Here is a 12,682-nt window from a genome sequence, read left to right as displayed (position 1 = left end):
TAATTCTGTGCTCTGCTCAATTTTAGGCACTTCACCTGACAAAGGTAGCAGAGGCAGGCTAATGGGACCGCAGGGATGGGTTTTGATGGGATTCACTTTATGCATATGTATATGTATATAATAAATACAAATATACAAACACATACATGGAAATAAAAATTGTCATTTGCTATAAAGTTCATCCACAGATGTAAGATAAAGCTAGGCTGAGCTGGCTATTAAAATGTGACAATCTCATCCAAAGAAGAGATTAAAATATCTGTTCTCTATTAAACCCTATCAATAAGGGCCCTTCTGCCTACGTAACACTATACTGACTTCAGCAGAAACCCCAGCTGGAAGAACAAATTCCTATCGGTAGATCCAGCCACGTTTGAAATTGCTCAAAGAAGTCAGAAGAAACAGCAAGGAAAAAGGCTCAGTTCAGTATTTTCATCCACTTTCTGTAGTCCAACATTTCAAAAGCAACATCTCCTAAAGTAGTTGGATGAAGACAATTTGAGAAAACTATTAGCTTTGCACTGCTTAGTCCCCCTAGTGGAAGCACTCTACCTGCAAAAATGTATATTATCATCTCTTCTGGTACACAGAAATAAGCATTTGCAAAGTAAAAGGCAGCAATCTTTCCCATATTTCTTTAAAAATAAATACATTGTCTTCTGAAGCATACTAAGCTAAGCCATACACAGGAATGGAAGAGTATTCTTTACCTTCTAACTGAAAATATAAAAGTAATTATCAAATTTGCTTTATCTGCAATGACTTCTCCCAGCATTAAGACTACTTACAATAAAAGAGGCTTTAATAATAACATTTTAAAAAAGATGCAGCAGTGAAACAAGTGCAGAAATCAGTTTTACAGCGTAAACATTTTCTAATGTCTTCTCATCAATATTAAGCATAGAAAACGATTCCTAAATTTCTTTCAAAACATTGTACTGATTGGTAAGAAGCAAATTACCAATCCTATTTCCAAATATGACCTTTTAGCTAATACAAGGCTGATACGGCTCAAGAAATATTAATCCAGATAAGAGTCTCGAAAATCCCCATCTATAGGTAAAGTATTTCCTCATTTTACACTTCCAGATTTGGGGCTTGATTAAGAATCCTCTCAGCTTTTCATTCTCAAGAACTTCCAACACTCATGAAATAAGACATCTTTTGCCCTACCTTTATCATTAGTAATTATTTTCTCTACTTGACTAGAGCCAGAAATATTTGAAAGAGCACACTAGTAAGGGAAGAGTTGAAAAGAAGTTCTGATCTGCATCCTGCCCTGAAGCAAATGATCACTAAACAGCAGACACATGTATATACACATCCAGGTGAGATGTGCGTTGGCCTTCAGCCAACTTCCCTTGGATTTGTCTTGCGTTTTTTAGAACCAGCCTGCTTCCTTTAATTTTTAATTCATTATAAATACACACACTACTGTTTGTTGCTCAGCTGCACTGATTTGTTATAGAGAGCCTTTTCTAAGTGTCTCTAGTATGAAATTTAAAGGAAATCTTTTCCTCTCCTTGCCTATCCTCATACAAGTAAAAGACGGTGTCAAAGGGCTCCAGTTCAAGATGCAGACTTCAAAGATGTAAAGATCAGTATGTAAAACATAACACAGAAGGACCATTTTTTGCAGAAATGAGTATCTGGAAACCAGAAGTTAAGCTCTTTAGCTCCAAAGCCAGTACAACTGCATGGCACATTTTCTTTTCCAGTCTTATTGTTGTTTCCTTTTATTTTTTCAGATACTGAAAAGCCCTCCTACTTCCTGCCTTCTGCGTAAACTCTAAGTAATACTGATGATCATTTTAGACAGCGCTGCTGTACTAATTATATACGCCTATGTCTTATGGAGGTACTCATATCAGCTGTTAATAGTATTATGTAGTCTTTCTTACAGAGTTAATTATCATATCCTGAATCTATTGTGGATGAAAAACCATTGTTTAGAAAGCAATACAGAACACATAAATAAGATAGATGTTCAGTGTAGCCTAAAGTGAGCAGTGTGATTATCTCCTTTGAACTAAATATTAATTTGTAGCTCATCAAAAACTTCACTAACTTCACTAACTTCCTGCTGAGTATTTCCTTAAAAAGGCTTCGTGGAAACACACGTGTGTGCTATTACAAGTTTTGTCTTCATTTTTACTTAAAGGACAGTTTTCATTTAAGAAGTTCTGTTTCACTGAATCTACTTAATTTGGAGAGAAAATGAAAAATCGCATCTTACTCATTGAAAGAAATTTGGACACTACATGCTTTTAAACTGCCACAGGTTCACTATCTGAGAAGAGGCTGCAGAGAGAGAGGCTAAGCTGCAGTTAAGGATGGGAAGAAAAGAAAGGAATTGAACCTACAGTAACATAGTTCATGGAGAAAAAAAAATTCTCTTTCCATTTCCACAATGTATCCAGGCTAAAATCCTCTTTTTACCTTTCTAAATGCTATAAAAGCTAAAACCAACACTGAGAAGCCAACCTGTCTTAAAACCCAAGAGGCATTAGTTAATCCTTCCCCTGCCATCAACGCTTAAGTGTCATCCTCTTCATGTAAATTTTATCACAAACAGCATCCATTCCCTAGTTACACTGTTCCCAATATGAAATTAATCAAACACTCTGAACATATATTTAAAATTGTAGTTGTCTTTCTCTTATTTGCAGCCTCTGTTGCAGTCAGTCATTCTCACATGTACTTTTGCACTTACCATTGGAAGGTCTTTGAGAATTTGAATACCATCACCTGGACCCATATGTGCTATGTGGTTAAAATTAGTTGGGTTAGAAATTAATTTATTTCTCATTTCTGGATCACGTAGCATCTCCCTGGAAAAGAAAATACTGTTTAGATATTTTGTTCAAGGTGAAGATAGCCGTTTAAAAAAATAATTATAGCTTTGATTATCAGCTATCTTAAAATGGAAATTAACTATTTAACCATGTTAGCAATAACAAACTCTTGCTATCAGCGCTGGCATGGACAAGCAAGCTGGCAAAGTTCCAGCTTGAAGAGAGGGCTAAGGGCCAGAACAAATGAATGATATCTTGCAGGCTAACAGCCCACACCCAATAGTCACTAAAAGTCACAAAATATACAACCACTATGAGCTGATAAAAAGCTCTGTAAGATGAGCAAAAGAATCCACTTGTGACGCTGTATTACAAAGCAGAGATGAAAACGAAGGAGAAAATAAGAGAACAGAATTAAAGTAATACTGCGGTACCTTTCTCAGTCTGTGGTCAGAATGGCATTACAAGTTCTCCAAAAGTAGGCATTTCAGAGCTCAGAATAAATACAATTTTAAAAGACCAAACCACAATCAGCTCAGAAAAGTCAAGAACAAGAACTAGAATTTTTTCTCCACTGCACACACATATTACTTTTCTTAGAGCCAAAAAGAAAAGAAAGCTGAGAGCCAGTCACTCATGAAAGAAGTTGAAAGTTAGAAACCTGAAGTACTTGGAGAGTAGTTTAGCACAGTAGTAGGCCATCCTCAGTGGGTGATAGTAAACGGACAGTAACATGCTTTGTGAACACTGTGAATGAATAGTGCAAACCTAATTTAACTGCCATTTAGGAAAGTTTTTGTGACCTGCTGAAGACTTCTATTTAGAAATATGTCGTGCAGTCCTATGCCCCCTGAAGGTGAGTTTTCTGAAATTTACAGAATGTTAATGTAGTTAAATAAATCTGAAAAGCATGTGCTTTGGAATACTGCTGAGCGTAGAACTGCCTTTCTAGAATGAAAAGCAGAACAAAGTCTGACTATAATTAATATATATGCACCGTTATCTCCTTTTGGAAAGTGTTTATTACAGATCTTTCCATATACAATGTATGTGCACACCTGTGTCCCTACATACAGTATGTGGAAACTTGCATTCCAAATTAGAGCTGTTTCAGATGATTTGTATTAATGAAATTACTTGTGTAACCAGCGTATATCCATTTCTAAACTGGTATTAACAGAAATTATACAGAGGATTAACACGCTCGTGAAGACACAGAAACATCTGAATGGGCATTCCAGAAAGCAGCAAGTGAAGTACTACTACATTGGCATCACCCACTGTTCTTCAGGACCCACAGGCATGTGCAGAAGACAAGTACAGGCTGCATACTGACCTTCTCTGCTGCATCCTCTCCTCCTCTGGTACTCTGAATGAATAACGGCGCTTATTGTTGATATTTCGAACCATTTGCTTCCGGCTGTTATCTGATGTCTCAGGAACTACCAGCTCATCGCCCTCTGGAATCAATACGAAAATGATCCAGAAACTTCATTAGGCATTCATGGAATTTGAATTCAAAGACATTTCCTCTTTCTACTTTTGCTAATGTAGCACACCACCCATTTTCCATCAAGTTTGAATATATGCTCCTTGATTTAGGGGTCTTCTTGGTCACCGTCTACTCTGTTAAACAAAAGCAGACTTAACCCTTCTTGTCACCCTTCTGCCACAACCATATTTCTCAAAATAAATATTAATTCTTTCAAACAAAACCTTTATTTTCCCCTTTCAAGGAGAACATACTTTAAAAAAATTCACAGTATAAAACGTTTGTTTTCTGACCTTTGGGAAAGGTTTCTTTAGGTGAAGTATAAGATTAATTTCAATTCAGCACTGCCAAGATCATTATTAAAGCCCTATATTGTGCAAGTATTTTTAGATGGTGTTTTGGCAGGCTATCTCAGATGTGGGGGAACAACTAGTCATTCTGTTTTCTATTTTAAGTATTTTTTATATTTTTATTGACTATTCAAAAGGAAAAAAAATCAGGCTACCTGCCTACCAGATATCTGTATCATTGCAATCACTGTGTAATATATAAACATGGCTTTCTCCCAGACTAACAAGTACACATTTGAGAGATGTATGCATATATGCAACTTTCTACAATGCACAGAGATTCAGGCCAAGAGAAAAATGCTTTTTCTAAACAAAAATTTGCATGATGAAAACTGGCTCCTTTTTACTTACCTGCCATTTTGTTCTTGAAATATATTAACCTAATTGTTTCCAATCCTAAAAGGTTGAGCGATCCTTCTGTATTCAAGGGTCGTACCTGAAAGAAGGAAAACCAATCTTTTAATAATAACTCATATTTAAATAGTGCATCTTATTCTGGAAGTTCCAAGGAGCATTCTAATCTTTATGAAAGGAGCACTGTTATAAAGGCAGCCAGGGAGCAGAACAGTGTAATTGGCCAGAGCAAAGCCTACTCCACAGAAGAAATACAGCCTGGAGGAAGCAGTATCCAATGACACATGCCTGCTCTCAGAGGTAACAACTGAGAGTCGTTATAGCCACAAAACAGGGGAAAGGACAATCTTAGATCTTCAACTTCTGTTTGGAGATCCAGTACACAAGGAGTTGCCTAAAATTCCACTTAAAGCCATAGGCATAACAACATTCCTACCAGCATTTAAATTAATTGTTCCATAAAATACTTCATGTAATAATACAGTTTTGGTCTATCAGATGCAGAAAGCACTACGATTTTATTTTGTGTTAGCATCATGCCACAATTACACTTTGTGACTTAAGAGCATATACAGATTGCTAAAACCTAACGATACTTGTGATGTACAGCTTCATGAGGAAAAAAAAATCCATTCTCCAAATAGTCTGTAAATTGTTGGAAACAAATCCTTTTCCCCATTCAGTGTTAAAAGCTTTCCTGAAGTCAGGGTAGACAACATCCACTGCTCTTCTCTCCTTTACCCAGCCAGTCATTCCATCGTAGAAGGTTATCAGATTGGTTAAGCACTATTTCCCCTTGGTGAAGCCATGTTGACTACTCCTGATCACCTTCTTTTCTTCCACATGCTTAGAGATGACATCCAGGATGAGCTGTTCCTTTGCTTTTGTTTTTCATCCAGGATAAACTGTTTCCCTTCCCTCTCCCAATACAGCTTTAGAGTTGGAATTAGATTACTTCAGTCGGATGATCTTTGATCTACATAGATCATCAACTCCAGCTGCCTAACCACTTCAGGGCTAACTAAAAGTTAAAGCATATTATTAAAGGCATTATCCAAATGAACACAGACAGGCATGGGTCATCAAACACCTTGCTAGGAAGCCTGTTCCAGCTGAGCAAACACCTCCTAAATATCAAGGTAGTGCCAGTTTTCAAACACTTCTTCCTTTTTTCCTTTTAGTTCAATTATGTTTAAACAAGCAGTTTTAATGATGAACTCTAATGTCCTTAAAAAGAAAAAAAGTATGAATGTAGCAAAGCAATACTAAAGTCTAGGCACATTCTTCAACTGATATCAAAAGAGCAAGTTACCTTTTTGAGAGGAATAGTCTGAATCCACTCCATGGAATTCACGTCAAAGATATCAATTGCATTTTCACTATACACAGAGAGGTACGGTGCATTGTAACCTGAGATGGAATGATTAGGCATATAGTCATGTGCTTTTACACAGGCTTCACGACATACAATTCCTTATGGTTTAACAGTATTTATAAGAAAAAGCAAAACTAAACCACCACCACCACCACAAAGCACAATCTAAAAACAACCTTAGTTTTCAAAATAAATTTTAACTAAAAAAATGGCCATTAAATTTATTGCAAAGGCAAACCACCACCAAAAAAACCCAACTTCTAAAAGCTTCAGAAGACTCTTCTTTTAACATTGCAGAACCAAACCACTTCATGAACTACAAGGAAATACAACTTACTCTACCACTGATGTTGTTAAATATTTTTCTCCTCTAAAAACCCTATTTTTAAGATTCTGTGTTTTGTACATGATGTGGTAGGTATTCTTGTTATTTAATAACCGTCCTTTGAATGAATGTGCTTAGTGTTTGGACCGTGTACTAAATGAATATCAGTTAAAATTAAGCACCATGATACAGTCAGTAGAGTCTTCATATTTCCTGCTAGTTTAAATTCTCTTCTCTAATTTTTCACATTGTAAAGGGAGTTCTATGCTACTCATCTGGCACATTTTCTAAGCATGAAATTTGTTCCACTGGGACATCTAAAGGAGAATTCAGTACTTCCACGTTGGCAAGAAAGCTGCCATAGTCTGCCAAGATTAACAAGAGCATCAACCTTGTGTTTATATGTAACACTATTTGCTATAAAATATACCTCTGTTCTGAATTTGAATGCCATCAAGTCACTTCATTTAAGGCAATGAAAAAACTTGCACAAATGTCAATGGCCAGTATAGAAAGTCTACATGTGAAAATAACTTTTTTATTCATTTACTTAATCTTTTATTCTGACTCGCTCATTTTCTGAGTTCTGACATCATAATAATCGTGTTCTTGCTTGAAAAACAGAAGTGACATACAGGCTGTAAAAACTTATTCCTCTTGTTTTTTGTTCTTCTTGAGATGGGGCTTCATTCAGACCAGAGGACACATTACTCTCCTCTGCAACGTGACTAGTGTTGTCACAGTGAAGAAGGCAGACTATCTTAAAAATCAACGTAGGACTGTGCTCATATAATCTGAGGACAAATTTGTCTAATCTTTATCTGCATTCAGAAAGATATTAAAAAGAGGAAGACAAGCACTGCAGCTTTCTCTTTCCTCTGTCACAATTATGAAGTCCCAGCTTTGAGTAAACATGCAATAAATGTTTAACACAGTTCTTACTAGAAGAGGAAATCTTGAAAATTTTCAGTTTTTTTCCCAATGATGTTAGGAAATACATTTTCTACACCACTGAAATACATTTTCTACTCCTATGCTGTAGTTCAGAAAATATGGAAAAAAAAGAATAAAAGAAAATTAAAAAGAAAGAGAGAAGATGAATGAGAAAAGAGTTGAGAGAATGAAAGAGCAACAAAAGGAAAAAAAAATCAGTAAGCAAGAATAAGTACCATTAAGAGAAAGACAAGTCTAATGACCAGATCCTGTTATCTTTGAGCAATTCAAATAACAATGCTGAGCCAAAGTATAATAAAATTTTTAGGCTTTAAACAGCAACAGTCTAGTTTCAGCTGTAGCAAATGCAAAAGGATCCCACTAGCCTCTCTAGGGCCTACGGCTGTTTTAGAGATCAGGCTGGTGTTTAGAAATAGGACATCAGGTGACTGACCTAGAAATCCTGGCCCTTGGTTTCTCTTTGCACTAGCTACAGCAGCACAAGTCTGTTACAGAGCTGTCAAAACTAGTATAAATGAGATCAGGATTAAATCCTCTTGACTAGATTTAGAACTGCTGACACAGAAGCTGAGTGTTCATTTACCTGTTGAGTAATTTTCCTTGAATTTCACATCCTGGGGATATTAATACAAGCAGCGATCACTTCTATGTATAATAACAAATAGACTGACACACGGAGCAACTTACAGCAAGATGATGGAGTTGCAGGCCACATCAATTCTTGTTGTCTAGACCTTCGGCCCTGGCAATCAACATAAACCCCTACGCTGCTAAAACACAGCAGGTATTCTTTATTTGAGATTTCGACTGCACAGATGGCATCAGTTGGCTGCTGTGAGATAAATGATAGTGTGTGGTCATCTGGGTGGAGCAGACTGTATGGGCTGCCTTCTCCATGAAGGGGATATTTTAAGAAACCTGACTGGTAGCCTACACAAAGACGGTCACTGAAGACTGACATCCACTGGACATTCCCCTGAACTTGGATCTCCTTGATCTTTTTGTGGCGTGTCTTGCTCTGATTTAGTTCGTAACAGAGGACCTGCCTTTTCATAGCTACACACAAGCATGTAAAGGCTCCATGGCGTACGTGTCCAGAAACTATTGACTGGCAGCCTTTTGTTTCTGCCAACTTATAAAACTCAGTCTCTCTTCCATCCAGCGCTGCCATGGGGAAAAGCCGCACATGACGGTTTCGTCCTGAGATTACTGCAATGAGCTGTTCATTTGGGATAAGCTCAATCTGATGAACCTTCTTATTGTCACCAACACGGATAATCTCTAAAAAAACACAACAAAAATGATAACAGTGAAGTGTGAATTGATTGAAAAGTATCAAAAGTATAAGAAGTATTTGTAGTGGATAAACTACAAGAAATCCCCTTTATTGCTCCCTTAATATATATTTAAAAATACAGAATTGTAATTTGTATTTTAATTACACCAGATACGCCAGTGCTGGATAATCCTTTGACTTCTCATCAGAAAAAGGGAGGAACAGATCCTATGTAATAACAACTGCAGTATAATTTTAGAATTAATTGAAAAAACATTTTATAGCCACTAAAGTACTGAATAAAGAAAAATCCTCAAAGAACTAAATTGTACAATTAAACATGTTGCTTGTTGAATTAGCTTTGGCATCTGCTGTTATGTCTCTACATAACTGACCATAAGGTTTCATTTCCAATACCAAGGAGGAGGTTACACAGAAGTCCAACCCAAGCACCTTACTGCGATGCACAGCAGAAGAGGAGGAGGTAAAAAGTCACATATTGGAACGGGGGATGTTCCAGCTAGATATGAGAAAATGTTTCATTGTGAAATACACACTGCAACAAGCTGCCCAGAGAGGTGGTGAAATCTCTGACCTTAAGTATTTTCAAGACCTGACTGGACAAAGACCCGACCTGGCCTGAATTCAATTTTGAGTCTGCTTCAAACAAGGAAATAAAACCTTCAGCTGCATTCCAGATGATGGATCTTTGTTACTGGAACTGATACCCAAAACTGAAAGCACAGAGAACAGCTTCTTGATTATCTGCTCTCACATGGGGCTGTCCAACTTGTAATAAAGTAAATTGAGAAAAATGAAACTAGAGGATATCGTAAGAGAACAAGGCTTACAAAATCACTTTCTGGTTATTTAATATAAGGGAAATTATTACCAGTTCCGAATCTCTTACCGTCTTTGGTGACATGCACAACAAATAACCCTTCTTCATTCCCCAGTGCTATTCTTTCATGGTCTATGATATCAACAAAGGGGAAAAAAAAGGTTAGTTTTCTTTTAAAATATTTTTTCAACAAATGTGATAATTCTGATGAACAGAGACTTTTTTTTAATATCTTGAAATAAACAAATATAAAGCCAAAATAAACACATCTAAAAAAGGAAGAAAAAAAATGGTCTTTCATTTTTTTGAAAAAATAAGTCTTTTTCCATTTCTCCTGTTAGTAGAAGTAACACAAGAAAAATATTTTTAAGAAATCATTCAAAGTACTTATGTATACCACTTACTTTGCAATAAATAAAAAATCACATTTAAATAATCTTTGCTCAACATACTTTGTGCAGTAGCATTTTAAAATACTTTATTTTCAGCTCTCCATTTTTTTCTCTCTTTTTTAAATGCAGATTTTTGTAAAATCTGTGATTGACACCTATTCTGTAGTTCTAAATCTGTCCAGTTAAGGAATTACGTTTACAGAGTAACAAAAGAGTAATGTTTAATGCTTAGCCAAAATGGCTTATAGCTATGTGTATGTATATTTTTAAAGATGTGACATAATTTCCGGGCCATACTTTGTACTTCTCTCGTACATATTTCCATATGGGATAAAAACACGACATATTATTCTCTTTTCAGTAAACAATGTAATTTAACATATTTTTCTTTAAAAAGTATGTTTTAAGCAAACCCATCATGGAGGCCATCATGAATTAACTACATTACTCTGCTTTTTTCTGGCAACATTAGAATCTAAGAGAAGAATTTTTTCTCAGAGATTTCTTCTTACTCATTTCATACCTATGATTGCTGCTGACTGTGTTGTTTTGATGAGGGGTAAGGTGCTATCATAAGCTTCTTTGGGAACATAGACTGAGCGGTCTTTGAGTTTGTTCTTCTTCAAGATCCTATGCAATTCATTGAGCACTCCTACCCATTTGCTTTTTTCATTCTCACCGTCTGCTAGAATCAGGATTGAACACTTATTACTGGATGCAGAGAGCTGGGAAGCTGTGACCTGGAAAAATTTTAAATACATATTTTAAGTCATAAGCAATAAAAGAGTTTGTCTTGATAATTTATACAGGATAGCAGATGCATGTAAAGTGCTCTTTTAATCAGCTATCTGATTTAAGAATGCAAAAATTTAGCTTTAGTTAATAGAAAAAAATTATCACAATCAGGAGCTCATGGCAGAAAGGCCTATAGATGTGAATAACTCAGCAAAATCTGAAAACTTTTTTCTGGTAACATATTTATTCTGTAATTTGGAAACATCCACCCTAAATCAGCTAGACATCTCAGACAATTTTATAATGTGAAGAATTTCTTACAAGGTATTCTGTGTTTTTTAAAAGTCAATAGTTTCCATCGTTGATTTGAAGTAATAGGAATGGTATGTACTTAAGAATGACCTATCATCATCATGTATTTGGTACAGCTGCTACAGATAAAAGCACAAGCCCCTTTTGTAGGTTTATCTCCTCTCAGCATGCATAGTGCTGAAAGCAGGAAATACAAGGAGTGAAATACAACGGTGTAGGTAAAGAAACGATAGGAGAATTAGACACCAAAGATATTTCACTGGGGTCAAAGCTTCAATAGAATATCCAGTAAAAATAAGAAGAATATTAGAAAAAGACAGTGATGGCAAAATCCTGATACCAGGTAACAGATAAATTTTGACGAGCGTATTACACTGTATTTCTATATTAACTACCTGATGAATGGGAGTTTTCAGAAATCCAGTGCCTATACATGAAGAAATTACATACAAAAAGTGCTTCAGGAATAATGCAGCAAAACAAACTGAGAAGCAGAAGACAACTTTGGGAAATGAAAATGTAGGTCATGAAGAACAGAATTTCAAATGGCTAATAGGAAGTTGAGAAACATAAGTCTTATTGTAAAGGTTAGCAAAAAATAAAACCTATCATCTTTTTTGATGAGAACTTGTGCTATTTTTATGACAAAAAATATACGGATCTATGTACAGAGCTTTATACACTGCAGTCATGAATAACACTGCTAGAACTTGCGACAGAAGTTAAACACTAGCAAGTAGTCAGTGAATGCATGCTGTACATCACAATGTAAAACCCTGTACTTCTGGGTAACTAGGCTCAAGACATACATACTTACTCGAAAGATACAGGGGATATCTTTTCGATTTGCATGGATGACATCTGAAGCCAGGACAGAACTCACTGAGAATTCTTCATCCCTTGGGGAGACCATAAACATTATTGGAAAAGAGTTAAGGAAAGGAAAATCTCTATGTTTGGTTTTTTACTTATATTTCCACAGTAACAATTTCCTTGTTTTGTTACGTACACAACAGGACAGTACTGAGATCTAATTTTTAAAATGATCCTGACTTTTCTCTTTATCTGCAAATGAAACTCATAGTGCAATGTTACGTAATTACTCCTGGTAAATGCCGATGGAAATACACCCAGAGTATTTATTTTTGCATCTCTTTAAATTAAAAACTTAAAACAAAAATCAAACTAGAAAGAACAGACTGGGGCAAGAAGACCCTTTCAACTCTTTCATAAAAATCCAAACTGCCTAGAAGTTGTAATGTTAATTGGGTACGCTAGATGTCCTCAACCTTCATAGAAGTCAGTAGTATTTCAATAATACTAAAGACAGTGAGAACAAAATATTCAGCCCTCCTGAATACAAAATTCTATTAATTTTATCCAGTGACAAAGGTCAATCGGTCTTCAAAACCTCTATCCAACCCCCAAAATAATGTATTTTTATTCTTTACTCATTCCACATCTTACACACAGCTAACAGA

General features: G+C 35.8%; 1 protein-coding gene across 8 annotated transcripts in view; it reads right to left on the bottom strand.

The window, feature by feature from the left end:
- CDC42BPA (CDC42 binding protein kinase alpha) overlaps positions 1–12,682 on the bottom strand; it is a 117,966-nt gene that overhangs the window by 16,830 nt on the left and 88,454 nt on the right. For all 8 annotated transcript variants that reach the window (XM_035322090.1, XM_035322095.1, XM_035322091.1 and 5 more), the window contains 8 exons: positions 12,019–12,100; positions 10,678–10,894; positions 9,832–9,894; positions 8,333–8,926; positions 6,304–6,401; positions 4,989–5,073; positions 4,132–4,255; positions 2,714–2,831 (listed from right to left, as the gene is read on the bottom strand). In XM_035322090.1, the coding sequence (XP_035177981.1) occupies positions 2,714–2,831; positions 4,132–4,255; positions 4,989–5,073; positions 6,304–6,401; positions 8,333–8,926; positions 9,832–9,894; positions 10,678–10,894; positions 12,019–12,100 (1,381 nt within the window). The remainder of the gene's footprint in view (positions 1–2,713; positions 2,832–4,131; positions 4,256–4,988; positions 5,074–6,303; positions 6,402–8,332; positions 8,927–9,831; positions 9,895–10,677; positions 10,895–12,018; positions 12,101–12,682) is intronic.

This window comes from Oxyura jamaicensis, chromosome 3 (genome assembly GCF_011077185.1).
Source record: "Oxyura jamaicensis isolate SHBP4307 breed ruddy duck chromosome 3, BPBGC_Ojam_1.0, whole genome shotgun sequence".
In the NCBI taxonomy this organism is placed as follows: Eukaryota; Metazoa; Chordata; class Aves; order Anseriformes; family Anatidae; genus Oxyura; species Oxyura jamaicensis.
This window is presented reverse-complemented; position numbering and strand designations above follow the sequence as displayed.